This window comes from Hyperolius riggenbachi, chromosome 4 (genome assembly GCF_040937935.1).
Source record: "Hyperolius riggenbachi isolate aHypRig1 chromosome 4, aHypRig1.pri, whole genome shotgun sequence".
In the NCBI taxonomy this organism is placed as follows: Eukaryota; Metazoa; Chordata; class Amphibia; order Anura; family Hyperoliidae; genus Hyperolius; species Hyperolius riggenbachi.
The window spans coordinates 44,093,369-44,107,638 of record NC_090649.1 but is presented as its reverse complement, the minus strand read 5'-3'; the positions used below and the strand labels follow the sequence as shown (position 1 = coordinate 44,107,638).

The following is a 14,270-nucleotide window of genomic DNA, read 5'->3' as shown; positions in this document are numbered from 1 at the left end:
AGCAACGCAACTATTAAAACCGTATGATCTAACTCTAAATATACAAACTATTGGACTTAGGTGGGAGGTCGGACCACTACTATAGAAGCCCAAATCACGGACATGGCGAACGGTCCAGATGCCCATATTCCGGGCATGGCCACCGTTCCTGTGTAGGAAAACTGGGCGGGGGTAATGGGGTGTACGTATTTGAGCCCTATGCAGCCCGGAATATGGGCATCTGCAGTGAAGCTCTGACCTTCCACCTTAGCCTAATAGGACTGTAACGGGCTCTAAAGGATATACCTTTAGCCTCTCCGCAGTGCTTCCCATAGTAGCGGTGGTCATGCCCGGAATTTGGGCATCTGCTGTATAGCTCTGACCTTATACCCAAGTCCCACCGGGCTCTAACGGACATTCCATTAGCCCTCCCGCAGTTTCTCACACAGGACCTTTCGCCATGCCCGTGATTTGGGCTTCTATAGTAGTGGTCCGACCTCCCACCTAAGTCCAGTCACCTGACGAAGGCGTGGTTAACGCCGAAACGCGTCGTGACGTCAGACGGCATCCCAACGACCTGGCTCCGCCCACCGCTTCCGACTCCCACGCTAACCATCACGCTCCCTGCTGCTCTGGCCAAGCGCGGGTGTTAGGCCCGGTTCACATTAGCGGGCGCCGTCCGGAATCGCCGTGCCGGAGCCGGACCGCATGCGGGACGGACGGAACGGACGCACGGCATAGCAATGAAAGCCTATGCGTGCGTTCACATGCGTCCGTTTCGTCCGGACCGGATCCGGACCGGATCCGGACTCCGGCATAAGACCCAACATGCGCTATTTTTTGGTCCGGCTCCTCCGGCAGCCGTATCCGGGGCGGAGCCGGACTGCACCATCCGGCCAATACAAAGCAATGAGAACCGGAGAGCGCACAACACACTGGCTAAAAATCCGGATGTTCTACCCCACTTCCTATGCGGATTGTTGCAGCGATTTTGGATGGGGACACATGGGCAAGCATTTTGGAGTGGATCAGCAGTGACTTTAAACGAGCTGGAGATGTTGGCAGCATGTCGGAGGTGGAGGTGAGTGCTAAACAGCGGAGGGCCTGATTCCACAGGTCCCCCTTCTGCTGACCTCCCAGACCCCAACATTTTATTTGGTTTGTACTAACTTTTGCCAAACGGATCCGGATCGCATCCTGATGAACACCTGATACAACCTGACCGGAACCGGATCGGATCCGGATCAGAACCGTACGGTTCCGATCCGGATCCGGTCCGGATCCGGTCAGGTCATCCGGTCCGTTTGGCAGAGAACCGCAAGTGTGAACCGGGCCTAAGGAAACGTTTGCCGGCAGGCCTGACAGGCGCATCTGTACCATTACACACCGTGAGTGTAACTTTTATTGCGTGTTTATTGAAGTAAAAGGATTTATTGCACCAGAGGTGCGCTCCTGTTTTCTTTTCTATTCTTTGCACAGATACGCTGGCGCCACCCAGCATTTGGAGCAGCACCTTTGAAGGCAAACCAGCCATTAGTTGAAGAGTGTGCAGGGTTGTTCTTCTGTGTTGCTTCAGTCAGAGCACCTGATCTGCATGCTTGTTCAGGAGCTGTGGCTAAAAGTATTAGAGACACAGGATCAGCAGGCGATTCAGGCAACTGGTATTATTTTAAAAGGAAAAATCCATATCCTTCTCCGTTTAGGTTCCCTTTAAGGATTTGTAGCATAAAAGCCAACTCACATTGGCTGGGATTTGAACCTGGGTCTCACAGTGTGGTGGGCATGCACCCTAACCACTGTACCAACTGATGCTGGCCTAAAATGTATCATTTATGCTCAATACAAGAGAAAAAGTAGACAAGACAAATGACATTTATATCACACTTTTCTCCTGGCGGACTCAAAGCACCAGAGCTGCAGCCACTGGGGCACGCTCTATAGGCAGTAGCAGTGTTAGGAAGAGAGAGAGATATGAATCTACCTGGCTATCTGGGGTTCTCTTTGGACAACTGTTGAACACAAATGAGAAGGCCATGTCTGGCTACATATCTGTAAGCAGTGGCTGCATGCTGTAATGGATAAGGGCTCTGCCTCTGACACAGGAGACCAGAGTTCAAATCTCGTCTCTGTCTGTCTGTTCAGTAAGCCAGCACCTATTCAGTAGGAGACCTTAGGCAAGTCTTCCTAACACTGCTATCTTGTCTAATTTTTCTCTTGACAACTGTTGAACACAAAAGAGAAGGCCATGTCTGGCTACATGTCTGTAAGCAGTGGCTGCATGGTGTAATGGTCAAGGGCTCTGCCGCTAACACAGGAGACTAGAGTTCAAATCTCAGCTCTGTCTGTTCAGTAAGCCAGCACCTATTCAGTAGGAGACCTTAGGCGAGTCTTCCTAACACTGCTACTGCCTATACAGCGTGCCCTAGTGGCTGCAGCTCTGGTGCTTTGAGTCCGCCAGGAGAAAAGTGTGATATAAATGTTATTTGTCTTGTCTACTTTTTCTCTTGTATTGAGCATAAATGGTAAATTTAAGGCCAGCATCAGTTGGTACAGTGGTTAGGGTGCATGCCCACCACACAGTGAGACCCAGGTTCAAATCCCAGCCAATGTGAGTTGGCTTTTATGCTAAAAATCCTTAAAGGGAACCTAAACGGAGAAGGATATGGATTTTTCCTTTTAAAATAATACCAGTTGCCTGAATCGCCTGCTGATCCTGTGTCTCTAATACTTTTAGCCACAGCCCCTGAACAAGCATGCAGATCAGGTGCTCTGACTGAAGTCAGACTGGATTAGCTGCATGCTTGTTTCAGGGTGTGATTCAGCCACTATTGCAGTCACAAAGATCAGCTGGACTGCCAGGCAACTGGTATTGTTTACAGGAAACATCCATATCACTTTCAGTTAAGGTTCCCTTTAAAGGAGAACTGTAGTGAAAGGTATATGGAGGCTACCATATTGATTTCCTTTTAAGCAATACCAGTTACCTGGCTATCCTGCAGATCCTCTGCCTCCAATACTTTTAGCCCTAGACCCTGAACAAGCATGCAGCAGATCTGGTGTTTGACATTTTTTGTAAGATCTGACAAGATTAGCTGCATGCTTGTTTCTGGTGTGATTCACACTACTGCAGCCAAATAGATCAGCAGGGCTGCCAGGCAACTGGTATAGCTTAAAAGGAAATCAATATGGCAGCCTCCAAATACCTCTCACTACAGTTCTCCTTTAAGCAACCTAATGTTTCTATTGCATTGAGCATAAAAATGGTAAATTTTAGGCCATCTTCACTTACTACTGTAGTGGTACAGTGGTTAGGGTGACTTGCCCACCACACAGTGAGACCTGTGTTCGATTCCCAGCCATGGTATGATACTGGTATACTGGTTTTTAAAATAGTATAATTCCCTGGCAGAAGAGAACCCACCAGAGGCTAATTAAAATCTCCCTAGCAGAGTGTGTAGCAGCTGTCCCATAACTAATTTCTGTAGGCAGACAACTGAGTCAAATGGTATAAAGACCTTGCTTGGAGGAGGAGGGAGGGGGTGGGTCCTCCAGCAGTGATGTGTATTTCACTCAATCAGGTGTGCCTCCAGGTATTAGAGCTCTTGAAACATTTTTTCTAGCTGGTAGAATTTTTTCAAATTTTAAAAGTTCGCCTCCCCATTGAAGTCTATTGCGGTTCGCAAACTTTTTCGCGAACCGAACCTTTCGCGGAGGTTCGAAAATCGGAGGTTCGCGACATCTCTACTTCTAATACACATTCATGTACACAAGGGGTATAATTGAGAGAAAAGCGTTAGACTACTATCTAAGGTAATAAACGATCCCCAAGGTTGGGCATATTAGTTATCCTAGATTATCCTATTTTTTTCAATTAAAATCTGATTGGGCATGTTGTAAAAATCTTTATATTCAATCTAACGGAATATTCAAACAAAACTATGTAATAAAAAAAAAAAAGGAAAAAATTGTACCACGTATGGGCACCTTAGGGCCCATTTACACTCGGGGTGCTTTTCTGAGCGCTTTGTGATCGATTAGCAATTTTGTAAAAATCGCTCCCATTCACTGTCATTAAAACTGCAGTAAAAATGGAGGCAATTTTGCATACGTGATCGCAAAATTGCCGTGAATTTTACGCAATCTTTATCGCGATTTTAATGAAAGTGAATGGGAGCGATTTTAAAAAAGCGCTTATCAATCCCAGAGCGCTCAGAAAAGTGCTCCTTGTGTGAATCAATCAGTGTTAGTGGCTATCGCAGACAGTAGAATGGCAGTAAAACTGCTGGTTTACTAACCTTTTAGAAATAGTGATGAGCACAACTTTCGCATAATCGCACTTTTGGATTGTAATTGGCAATTATGATGCAAAATCTTATTGTGGAATTTTGAGTATAATCAAAAATGCATTTTATTGTAAACATAATCAGGAACCGTAATTTCGCAATTATGAATAATGTTCTATCATCGCCAAATCAACAGATGTGTGTTGAGGGGAATAGTGGGAACAATGCAAAAAGGAATTTTTTTGTAAAGAGAACTTGTAGTTTTTGAGAAAATCAATTAAAAAAATTCCAAAGAAAAATAGTCTTTAAATTTTATTTTTTTTTACATTTTTCTTTTGCATTTTTAAGATCAATTTTCTCAAAGTCTCAATTTTCTCAAAGGTCTTTTAAAAAAATTGCCTTGTTCTTAGCCTTCTTCTTAACATACGTACCAATTTCCGTGATCCTAGCATGTATGGGGGCTTTGCTATTAACCTTTTAAAGTCGGCAAGGAATTACGCAAAAATTACACTAGTAGCAAAAAAGTTTCTGTACTAGTAGCAAAAAAGTTTTTGTACAAAACAAATTAAAGGCGTCATCAGGCAGAAAATTCTGCCCTCTGATATACTTACCCGGGGCTTCCTCTAGTCACTTGCAGCACACATGTCCCGTGCCGCATGTCCACTCGCACCCACCGGCCCTGAGGTGCCGAGGCCGACCTCCTCTAGTGTACTTGCGCCAGCGCCGCTGTCAAGCATGCCCACATTGTCTGCGGTGTACTGCGTAGGCACAGTAGTTCTGCACCTGTGCAGTACGCCGCTAACAATGTGGGCTTGATTGACAGTGATGCTTGCGCAGGGGCAGTAAGGCCGACCTCAAGGTCGGCCTCTGCAACGTGCGGGGACTCCGGGCCAGCGGCTGCGAGCGGAAATGCGGCATGGGACATGTCAGCTGCAAGGGGCTGAAGGTAGCCCCGAGTAAGTATACCAGAGGGCAGCATTTTCTGCCTCATGACGCCTTTAAAGGGAACCTAAAGTGAGAGGGATATGGATGTTTCCTTTTAAACAATACCAGTTGCCTGACTCTCCTTGCTGATCAATTTGCTGCAGTAGTACCTGGATCTCAAACCTGAAACAAGCATGCAGCTAATCCAGTCTGACTTCAGTCAGAGCACCTGATCTGCATGCTTGTTGAGGGGCTGTGGCTAAAAGTATTAGAAACACAGGATTAGCAGGAGAGTCAGACAACTGGTATTATTTTAATAAGAAAAATCTATATCCTTCTAAGTTTAGGTTCCCTTTAAGTAGGTAGAAAAAAAAAAAAAAACTTTTGTAAAAGTAATACCATTTAATGGCTAACTGATAGAGTTGAGTTCAATTAACCAAGATCCCAGAAAGCTTGCATAATTTAACTTTATCAGTTAGCCATTAAAAGGTATTACTTTTACAAAATGTTGTTTCTTTCTACCTACAAAAATTGTGCAAAATTACAAGAAAACAGTTTGACCCGCCCCCCTATACTACATCATTGGGCTAAACTTTGACCCTCTACATCACAGTCAGCAGACACATGACAGCCAATCAGGCTCCACTCTCTCCTGGAGCCCCCCCCCCCCCCTTTATAAAAGGCAGCAGGGTTGGCCATTTTCTCACTCTGTGTGCTGCTGTATTAGTGAGAGAAGGAAGAGAGGTTGCTGTAGAGACAAAGGGAAAGCTTAGTTAGGCTCTTGTTAGGCTTGTTAGCTTGCTCCTTGCTGATATTTATTGCTAAAAAGCACCTCAAAACAGCTCTTTTGGAAGCTAATGTACTTGTGATTTTTTTTTTTTTTTTTTTTGTGGCCCACTGACACTTGCATATACAGCCCTGTCTGTCACAGCTGGTCCTTGTTAATTGCTATACTGTGCCAGGTCCAGCACATTCAGTGTCTACCTAGCATGTACCATTGTGATATACCCAAGCATTCAGCGTTAGTGGTATAGTGATGAGGACAGCTTCCTTCCAAGCACTTGACCTGAGTTTGATTCCTGGCCAATGTATGTGAGTTGGCTTTTGACATCCTACAAATCCCTAAGTAAGCAAATTTTTCTCTTGGATATATCACAATGGTACATGCTAGGCTGGCTTCAGCATGTAGCGTTGTTGGTATAGCGGTGAGGAGAGCTACCTACCAAGCACTTGACCTGGGTTCGATTCCTGGCCAATGTATGTGAGCTGGCTTTTGACATCCTACAAATCCCTGGAAGACAAGACGGAGGGGGAGGAGGAGGGGAGTTTGGGTGGTTTTTGAAGTCTCTGGAGCTGAAATTCCCTTTTTTCCTGTAGAAATTCGTTTGTTGGGGGGAAAAAAATTGCATTCTGTGGAGATCCGCATCATTCCGCGGAAATTCCGCTATAGCGCTATAGCAATTCCGTTCCATTGTGGTGGAACAGAATCACCAAATTCTGGCCGGAATTGCGGAAAACGGAATTCCGCGGAATTTTTTGAGCATCCCTAATCACAATTTGCCATCCAACTTCTGTCTTGCCCCACCTCAAGCATCCTGTCAGAAAGGACCTTCAGCGCAGTTGGAGACCTTGTCAGTGAGAAGAGAAGTCGTCTAGGTCAAAAAAGTGTTCAGTACCTCACCTTTAAAATGAATGAGGCATAGATCCCGGAGGGCTACTGCCTGCTCCAAGACTAAGTCAGTCCCCACACACAGCATCTCTGCCTGCACGCCATGTGACTGCCTGCCCCAAGACTAAGTGGGTCCACTCCTCACACAGCATCTCTGCCTGCAGGCCGCTTGACTTCCTTTTCCGCCACCACCAACATGGTCCAGGACTCCAGGTGGATTCCTGAATTTTTAAGGCCGCTACTAGCAGTGGCCACTAACAAAAAGAATAACATTTTTTTCTGGTGTGTGTACATGCCTGCCTAATTTATCTGGCTGCACTGTGGCTGCAACTACAAAACAAAAGGAATGTACATGTCAATTGCCCTTCGTTATCATTACCTTGGCGCGGTGAAGGGGCTTGCGTATCACAATGAAGCAATGACCGCCGGCTATATGAGTGTGTTGGGGGGCACACCTGACCCAAGATAATAAGGTCGTTGCTTCATTGTGGACAGACCAAATTCGATCAGTTGGACAGTCACTGTTTTTCTTTTATTGAGCTACCTCAGCCCGACCATATGGGCTTGAAAAACGCCATCACCTGAACTCTTGCCATGGTGCGCACCAGTCCAGCATGGCAATCACTACTCAAACAGCTGTTTGCGGTGCGGTACACAGTGAGTTTGGTGTGTCAGAGTGAAGCAGTACACTAATTACACTACCTGATTGATGTATACACATCCAAGATGTTTTAAAGCACTTTATGCCTCCAATTTAGCATTGCAATGTGATTTCTGCCCTTAAAACCCTGCTCTGCATCAAATATGTAATTTTCCCCAGGACTTTTGGCATGTATCCCACTCCGCCATGCCCCTCTCCAAGTGTTAGACCCCTTGAAACAACTTTTGTGGGCAGAATTAGTGTTTGAATTTTTGAATGTTCGCCTTGTTGAAGTCTACTGCGGTTCGCAAAGTTTGCGTGAGCCCAAACTTTTGCGGAAGTTTGCGTTCGAGGTTCCCGACCTAAAATCGGAGGTTCGAGCCATCTCTATTCAGAAATCCTCAATATCACTAGTGGTCTGATGGGATCCATGTGATAGTTGAAAACCGCCATTTTGCAGGTAGACACATCCAATTTTGACATGAAAGTAGTATAATTGGCCAATGATTTCCAAATCAAATTAAGATGTGTGTATCGGGTTTTATAGTCTACAGTTCTGCACTTATGCCCACCAGTGCTTCTCTGTGACTGAAAAATCTTAGTGGAACATTCTTCTTTTGTTTTAAAGGACACCGAGGTGAAAGTAAACTGATGAGAAAAAACATTGTATCTATCCTCCTTCTCTTAAAAATAACTTTTTTTAGATATCCCACAGTTTTATTTTATATTTAAATCTAGTTTTTAAGTTTTTACTGTATCATTGTCTCTGTTCAATGACACCTTCACTGACGGTTTTTATCTCTTTCATGTTCTCAGAAGCCATTTACTGACAGGAAAGTGTTTTATGGCTGTAATTACTTATCAGTGAGGGTTATGCTATAGTCTGATCCAGTCTGACCCAGACAGAAACTCTCACTTGCATGCCTGTTGTTTATCTTTTTCAGGCAGAGAAAAAAGGAACACAGCCTAGTTATTAGTGTGCTAGGCACTGTAGATACACATGTCTATCTCATCATGTCACATGTCACCTCGGTTGTCCTTTAAGGATTGTGTAGATGGACTTCTGAATTTTAGTTTCACCTGAGTTCATAATTCAGCTGTACAAGTGAATGTGAGACTGAACTGTGAGTTGAAGACAATGGTTTTTGTTTACCAACAGTTCCAGGTACATGAGCCCATAATCATCAAGCTGCATTACCTTCACAAAGGATTTGTGCGATTCTTGAAAGTCAAACAGATGCATATTTCCTATGATGGGAAGAGGTCGGGGACCAGGAGGTAAATTTGTATCCTTTTCTTTCCTCTGGCTCTTGTAAAAATTGACCAAGAACAGGAAAGCCACAACAGAGACCAGGATTGTGATAGGGTCAAAGGCAACCATCTTGTCAGTTAGAGCTGTTGGGAAGAAATATAAAAACACATACTGCTGTCACACTTATTATTATTAACATTTATTATTTCTATAGCACCAAATCGTATGCAGCGCCATACAGAGTACATTGTCTTGTCACTAACTGTCCTCAGAGGGGTTCACAATCTAAGCTCTACCATAGTCATATATCAGTGTATGCGGGGGCGTTGCTAGCCCCAAAGATCAGTGGCATGTGCCCAGGGCCGGCCCGCTCATGAGGCGGGTTGAAACATTTGCCTCAGGCGGCATTTCTGGGGGGGGGCGGCACCCGCCTGTCTATGGGTGTGGGGGCCGCACGCCGAGCTGGAGGGGTAGCGGGCAGAAAGGGGGTATTGGGCCTAGTGGTGACGTCACTTCCTGCAACGCCGCCCATTGTATTGTAAGTGGACGGCATTGCAGGAAGTGACATCAGTGAAGCGCACGATGGAACGCGGAAAAGGTGAGTGATTCCCGCCCGTTGCCTCTTAATCATAGAGCTGGTACTTCACTTTTTAAAGCTGGAGGGGAGCGCAGATCGGGGGACCCAGGCGAGGGAGGGGGGGGTCCGACCCCCCTCCCCACCGCTAGGCCCAATACCCCCTTCCTGCCCGCTACCCCTCCGCCGAATTTTTTTCTAATTTTGCCTCAGGCAGCAAAAAGTCTAAGGCCGGCCCTGCATGTGCCCAGAATTTATTCTCGGGTGCCCTGAATGTCCCCCAGGCAGAATCAGCTGTGGCGCCTCAATGGCAGGCATGCTGGGAGCTGTGGTGTATAAATCAGAGGGGAGGGGGTGCTGGGCGCCTCTCTGTGAGCATATTGGGTGCTGTACTGCCATACTAGGTGCTGTGATGCCTTTATGGGGGCATGCAGGGAGCTGTGGTTCTTCTATAGGGGCATGCTGGGAGATGTGGTGCCTCAATGGAAGGCCCATGGAAGCATGGGAGGGGGTCCACTAGCGGTTCAGGGAATGCTATGGGGGAACTGCCAGATAACCTGGCAGCAGGCCAGCCCACCCAGCAGAAAGCCAGACCAGCCAGCACAGGCGCCAGTAACTCTGCCTAGTTATGTTTAGGTGACACTGACTATTTATGTCTATGAGATACACTGCATTTTTTTTGTATTAATGGGGAGGGGGCTTTATACAACATTTTGCTGGGCAGGCCTACTTAGACCGCTGTTAAGTTCATGTATATGTGGCCCCACCCATGACCACACCCACAGTTTGATGCATGGCCACACCCATTTTATGTCTAGAGTGCCAAAGAGTGCCCCAGATCTCTTAGGATCCTAGTAAAATCCTGTATCTATGTATCATGTAGTGTATATATAAATCCTAGTCTTGGGCCAATTTAGGGGGACGATGTGGGAGGAAACCGGAGTGCCAGGAGGAACCCCACGCAGACATGTGGAGAACATACAAACTCCTTGCAAATAGTACCCTGGCTGGGTTTCTTCAAACCAGAGACCCAGAGCTGCAAGGCAAGAATACTCTCTATCATCTTTATCCACTGGAAGATGTCAAACTCCTTATAGCTACCTGATATAAAAGTGTAATGAAAGTAATAGTTTCAAATAGACAACATTTTGTTTGCTTGCTCTTTACTCTTCATTATAGGTTCTCTTGGGATGACAGAAATGCAGAACAAGATTCTGCAGTCTCCCAGCACCTTAAGGAGAGGGGGACACTCTTCTGAGCAATCCTGAGGGCCACACTTCAGACAGAGAAGAAAATGATTGAGCAGAACTGGCTCTGCAGACTTCTCCAGCATCCAGGGCCGGCCTTTGCTATGAGCGACCTGTGCGGTCGCTCAGGGCGCCATGCTCTCAAGGGCGCATGCGCCCTGTCGCCCCTTGCCGCCCCGCTGTCTCCCTGTGTCCTCTCCGTCTATATTTAGAGCAGGACTACAAGAAAATGGCCGCCGATGTCCACAAATGCAGACAAACGGCGTCCATTTTCTTGTAGCCTGCTCTAACTACAGATGGAGCGGAGGAGGGGAGAGAAGAGTGACGTCGGCGCTGGAGCTGGATGTCAGGTGAGTCAGTCTCTGCCCGGCCCGCTGCCACATAAAGGGGGGGGGGTTGCCTGGGGCAAACTACCTACACTGGGAGCAAACTACCTACACTGGGAGCAAACTACCTACACTGGTGGCAAACTACCTACACTGGTGGCAAACTACCTACACTGGGGGCAAACTACCTACACTGGTGGCAAACTACCTACACTGGGGGCAAACTAACTACACTGGGGGAAAACTACCTACACTGGGAGCAAACTACCTATAATTGGGGCAAACTACCTATGCTGGGGGCAAACTACCTACGCTGGTGGCAAACTACCTACACTGGGGGCAAACTACCTACACTGGGGGCAAACTACCTACACTGGGGGCAAACTACCTACACTGGTGGCAAACTACCTTCACTGGGGGCAAACTACCTACACTGGGGGCATACTGGGGGAAAACTACCTACACTGGGGGCATATTACCTACACTGGGGGCAAACTACCTACTCTGGGGGCAAACTACCTACACTGGGGGCATACTACCTTCACTGGGGGCATACTACCTACACTGGGGGTATACTACCTACACTGGGGGCATACTGGGGCATACTACCTACACTGGGGGCATACTGGGGGCATACTACCTACACTGGGGGCATACTGGGGCAAACTACTTACACTGGGGGCATACTACCTACACTGGGGGCATACTGGGTAGTGTTGGGCGAACAGTGTTCGCCACTGTTCGGGTTCTGCAGAACATCACCCTGTTCGGGTGATGTTCGAGTTCGGCCGAACACCTGACGGTGCTCGGCCAAACCGTTCGGCCATATGGCCGAACTAAGAGCGCATGGCCGAACGTTCCCCGAACGTTCGGCTAGCGCTGTGATTGGCCGAACGGGTCACGTGGTTCGGACCCGAACGCGCTCTGATTGGCCGAACTGTCACGTGGTTCGGGTAAATAAATACCCGAACCACGTCATATCTCCGCCATTTGTCTGTGGGTTTAGCTTTGGGTAGGCAGGTAGGGTAGTTCGCGCTCCAGCCACGCTAGCCAGGGTCCCCCCTGTCATTGTGTCACTGCTGGGAACAGTAGTACACCGCTTGCTCAGCCACACTATATAGCATTCTGTTTACTGCCACTCTGTGTACCTCGCTCAGCCACACTATATAGCATTCTGTTTACTGCCACTCTGTGTCTGCTGGGAATAGTAGTACACCGCTTGCTCAGCCACACTATATAGCATTCTGTTTACTGCCACTCTGTGTACCTCGCTCAGCCACACTATATAGCATTCTGTTTACTGCCACTCTGTGTCTGCTGGGAATAGTGGTACACCGCTCGCTCAGCCACACTATATAGCATTCTGTTCACTGTTCTGTGTCTGCTGGGAATAGTGGTACACCGCTCGCTCAGCCACACTATATAGCATTCTGTTTACTGTTCTGTGTCTGCTGGGAATAGTGGTACACCGCTCGCTCATCCACACTATATAGCATTCTGTTCACTGTTCTGTGTCTGCTGGGAATAGTGGTACACCGCTCGCTCAGCCACACTATATAGCATTCTGTTCACTGTTCTGTGTCTGCTGGGAATAGTGGTACACCGCTCGCTCAGCCACACTATATAGCATTCTGTTCACTGTTCTGTGTCTGCTGGGAATAGTGGTACACCGCTCGCTCAGCCACACTATATAGCATTCTGTTTACTGTTCTGTGTCTGCTGGGAATAGTGGTACACCGCTCGCTCAGCCACACTATATAGCATTCTGTTTACTGTTCTGTGTCTGCTGGGAATAGTGGTACACCGCTCGCTCAGCCACACTATATAGCATTCTGTTTACTGTTCTGTGTCTGCTGGGAACAGTAGTACACCGCTCGCTCAGCCAGAGTATATAGCATTGTGTTTACTGCCACTCTGTGTACACCGCTCAGCCAGACTATATACCATTGTTTACTGACACTCTGTGTACACCGCTCAGCCAGACTATATACCATTGTTTACTGACACTCTGTGTACACCGCTCAGCCAGACTATATACCATTGTTTACTGCCACTCTGATTCTGCTGGGAACAGTAGTACACCGCTCGCTCAGCCAGACTATATACCATTGTTTACTGACACTCTGTGTACACCGCTCAGCCAGACTATATACCATTGTTTACTGCCACTCTGATTCTGCTGGGAACAGTAGTACACCGCTCGCTCAGCCAGACTATATACCATTGTTTACTGACACTATATAGCAGACTATATAGCATTGTGTGTACACCGCTCAGCCAGACTATATACCATTGTTTACTGACACTCTGTGTACACCGCTCAGCCAGACTATATACCATTGTTTACTGCCACTCTGATTCTGCTGGGAACAGTAGTACACCGCTCGCTCAGCCAGACTATATACCATTGTTTACTGACACTATATAGCAGACTATATAGCATTGTGTGTACACCGCTCAGCCAGACTATATACCATTGTTTACTGACACTCTGTGTACACCGCTCAGCCAGACTATATACCATTGTTTACTGCCACTCTGATTCTGCTGGGAACAGTAGTACACCGCTCGCTCAGCCAGACTATATACCATTGTTTACTGACACTCTGTGTACACCGCTCAGCCAGACTATATACCATTGTTTACTGCCACTCTGATTCTGCTGGGAACAGTAGTACACCGCTCGCTCAGCCAGACTATATAGCATTGTGTTTACTGCCACTCTGTGTACACCGCTCAGCCACACTATATAGCATTGCGTACTCTGCCAGTCAGTGTGTATATTGCTGGGATCAGTAATACTCCACTCACCGTCAACCACTATATGAGCTCAACATGAGTTCCCCAGAGACCTCCGCTGTGAGCAGCACTCCCAACAACAGCAACAGCCAACGCCCCACGCAAGCTATAACATCCACCCCAGCAGCCAGTGGTCAGCAGCAGCCCTCCCCGGAGGAGAACGTTGTGTCCATCAGTCCGTCGCCAGAGCGATTAATGAGGGCTGCCATTGAGGAGATGATGGGGCCTGATGTGGAGGAGGAGGTCTGGCTCAGGCCAGCATCCCAAGTTAATGTTGAGGACGATGAGGGGTCTGTGTCTGGGGATGTTGGGGTGGCAGAGGTGGTGGGTGGGTCAGACTCAGGAGAAGAGTTGTATGATGAGGATGATGATCGGGACCATCTGTATGTGCCTCAGAGTCCGACCCCGGAAAACATGTTGTATCGTGTGTTTAGGTACTAAAATCTGCGTTCCCTCCCAGTAGTGTTGGGCGAACAGTGTTTGCCACTGTTCGGGTTCTGCAGAACATCACCCTGTTCGGGGTGACTATATAGCAGACTATATAGCATTGTGTTTAATGCCACTCTGTGTACACGGC

At 47.3% G+C, this 14,270-nt stretch overlaps 1 protein-coding gene across 2 annotated transcripts in view; it reads right to left on the bottom strand.

The window, feature by feature from the left end:
* The window catches only part of LOC137571186 (cytochrome P450 2K6-like), a 171,928-nt gene that overhangs the window by 79,581 nt on the left and 78,077 nt on the right, over positions 1-14,270 (bottom strand). For both annotated transcript variants that reach the window (XM_068280001.1, XM_068280002.1), the window contains one exon: positions 8,694-8,890. In XM_068280001.1, the coding sequence (XP_068136102.1) occupies positions 8,694-8,876 (183 nt within the window). In that variant the 5' untranslated portion in view covers positions 8,877-8,890. The remainder of the gene's footprint in view (positions 1-8,693; positions 8,891-14,270) is intronic.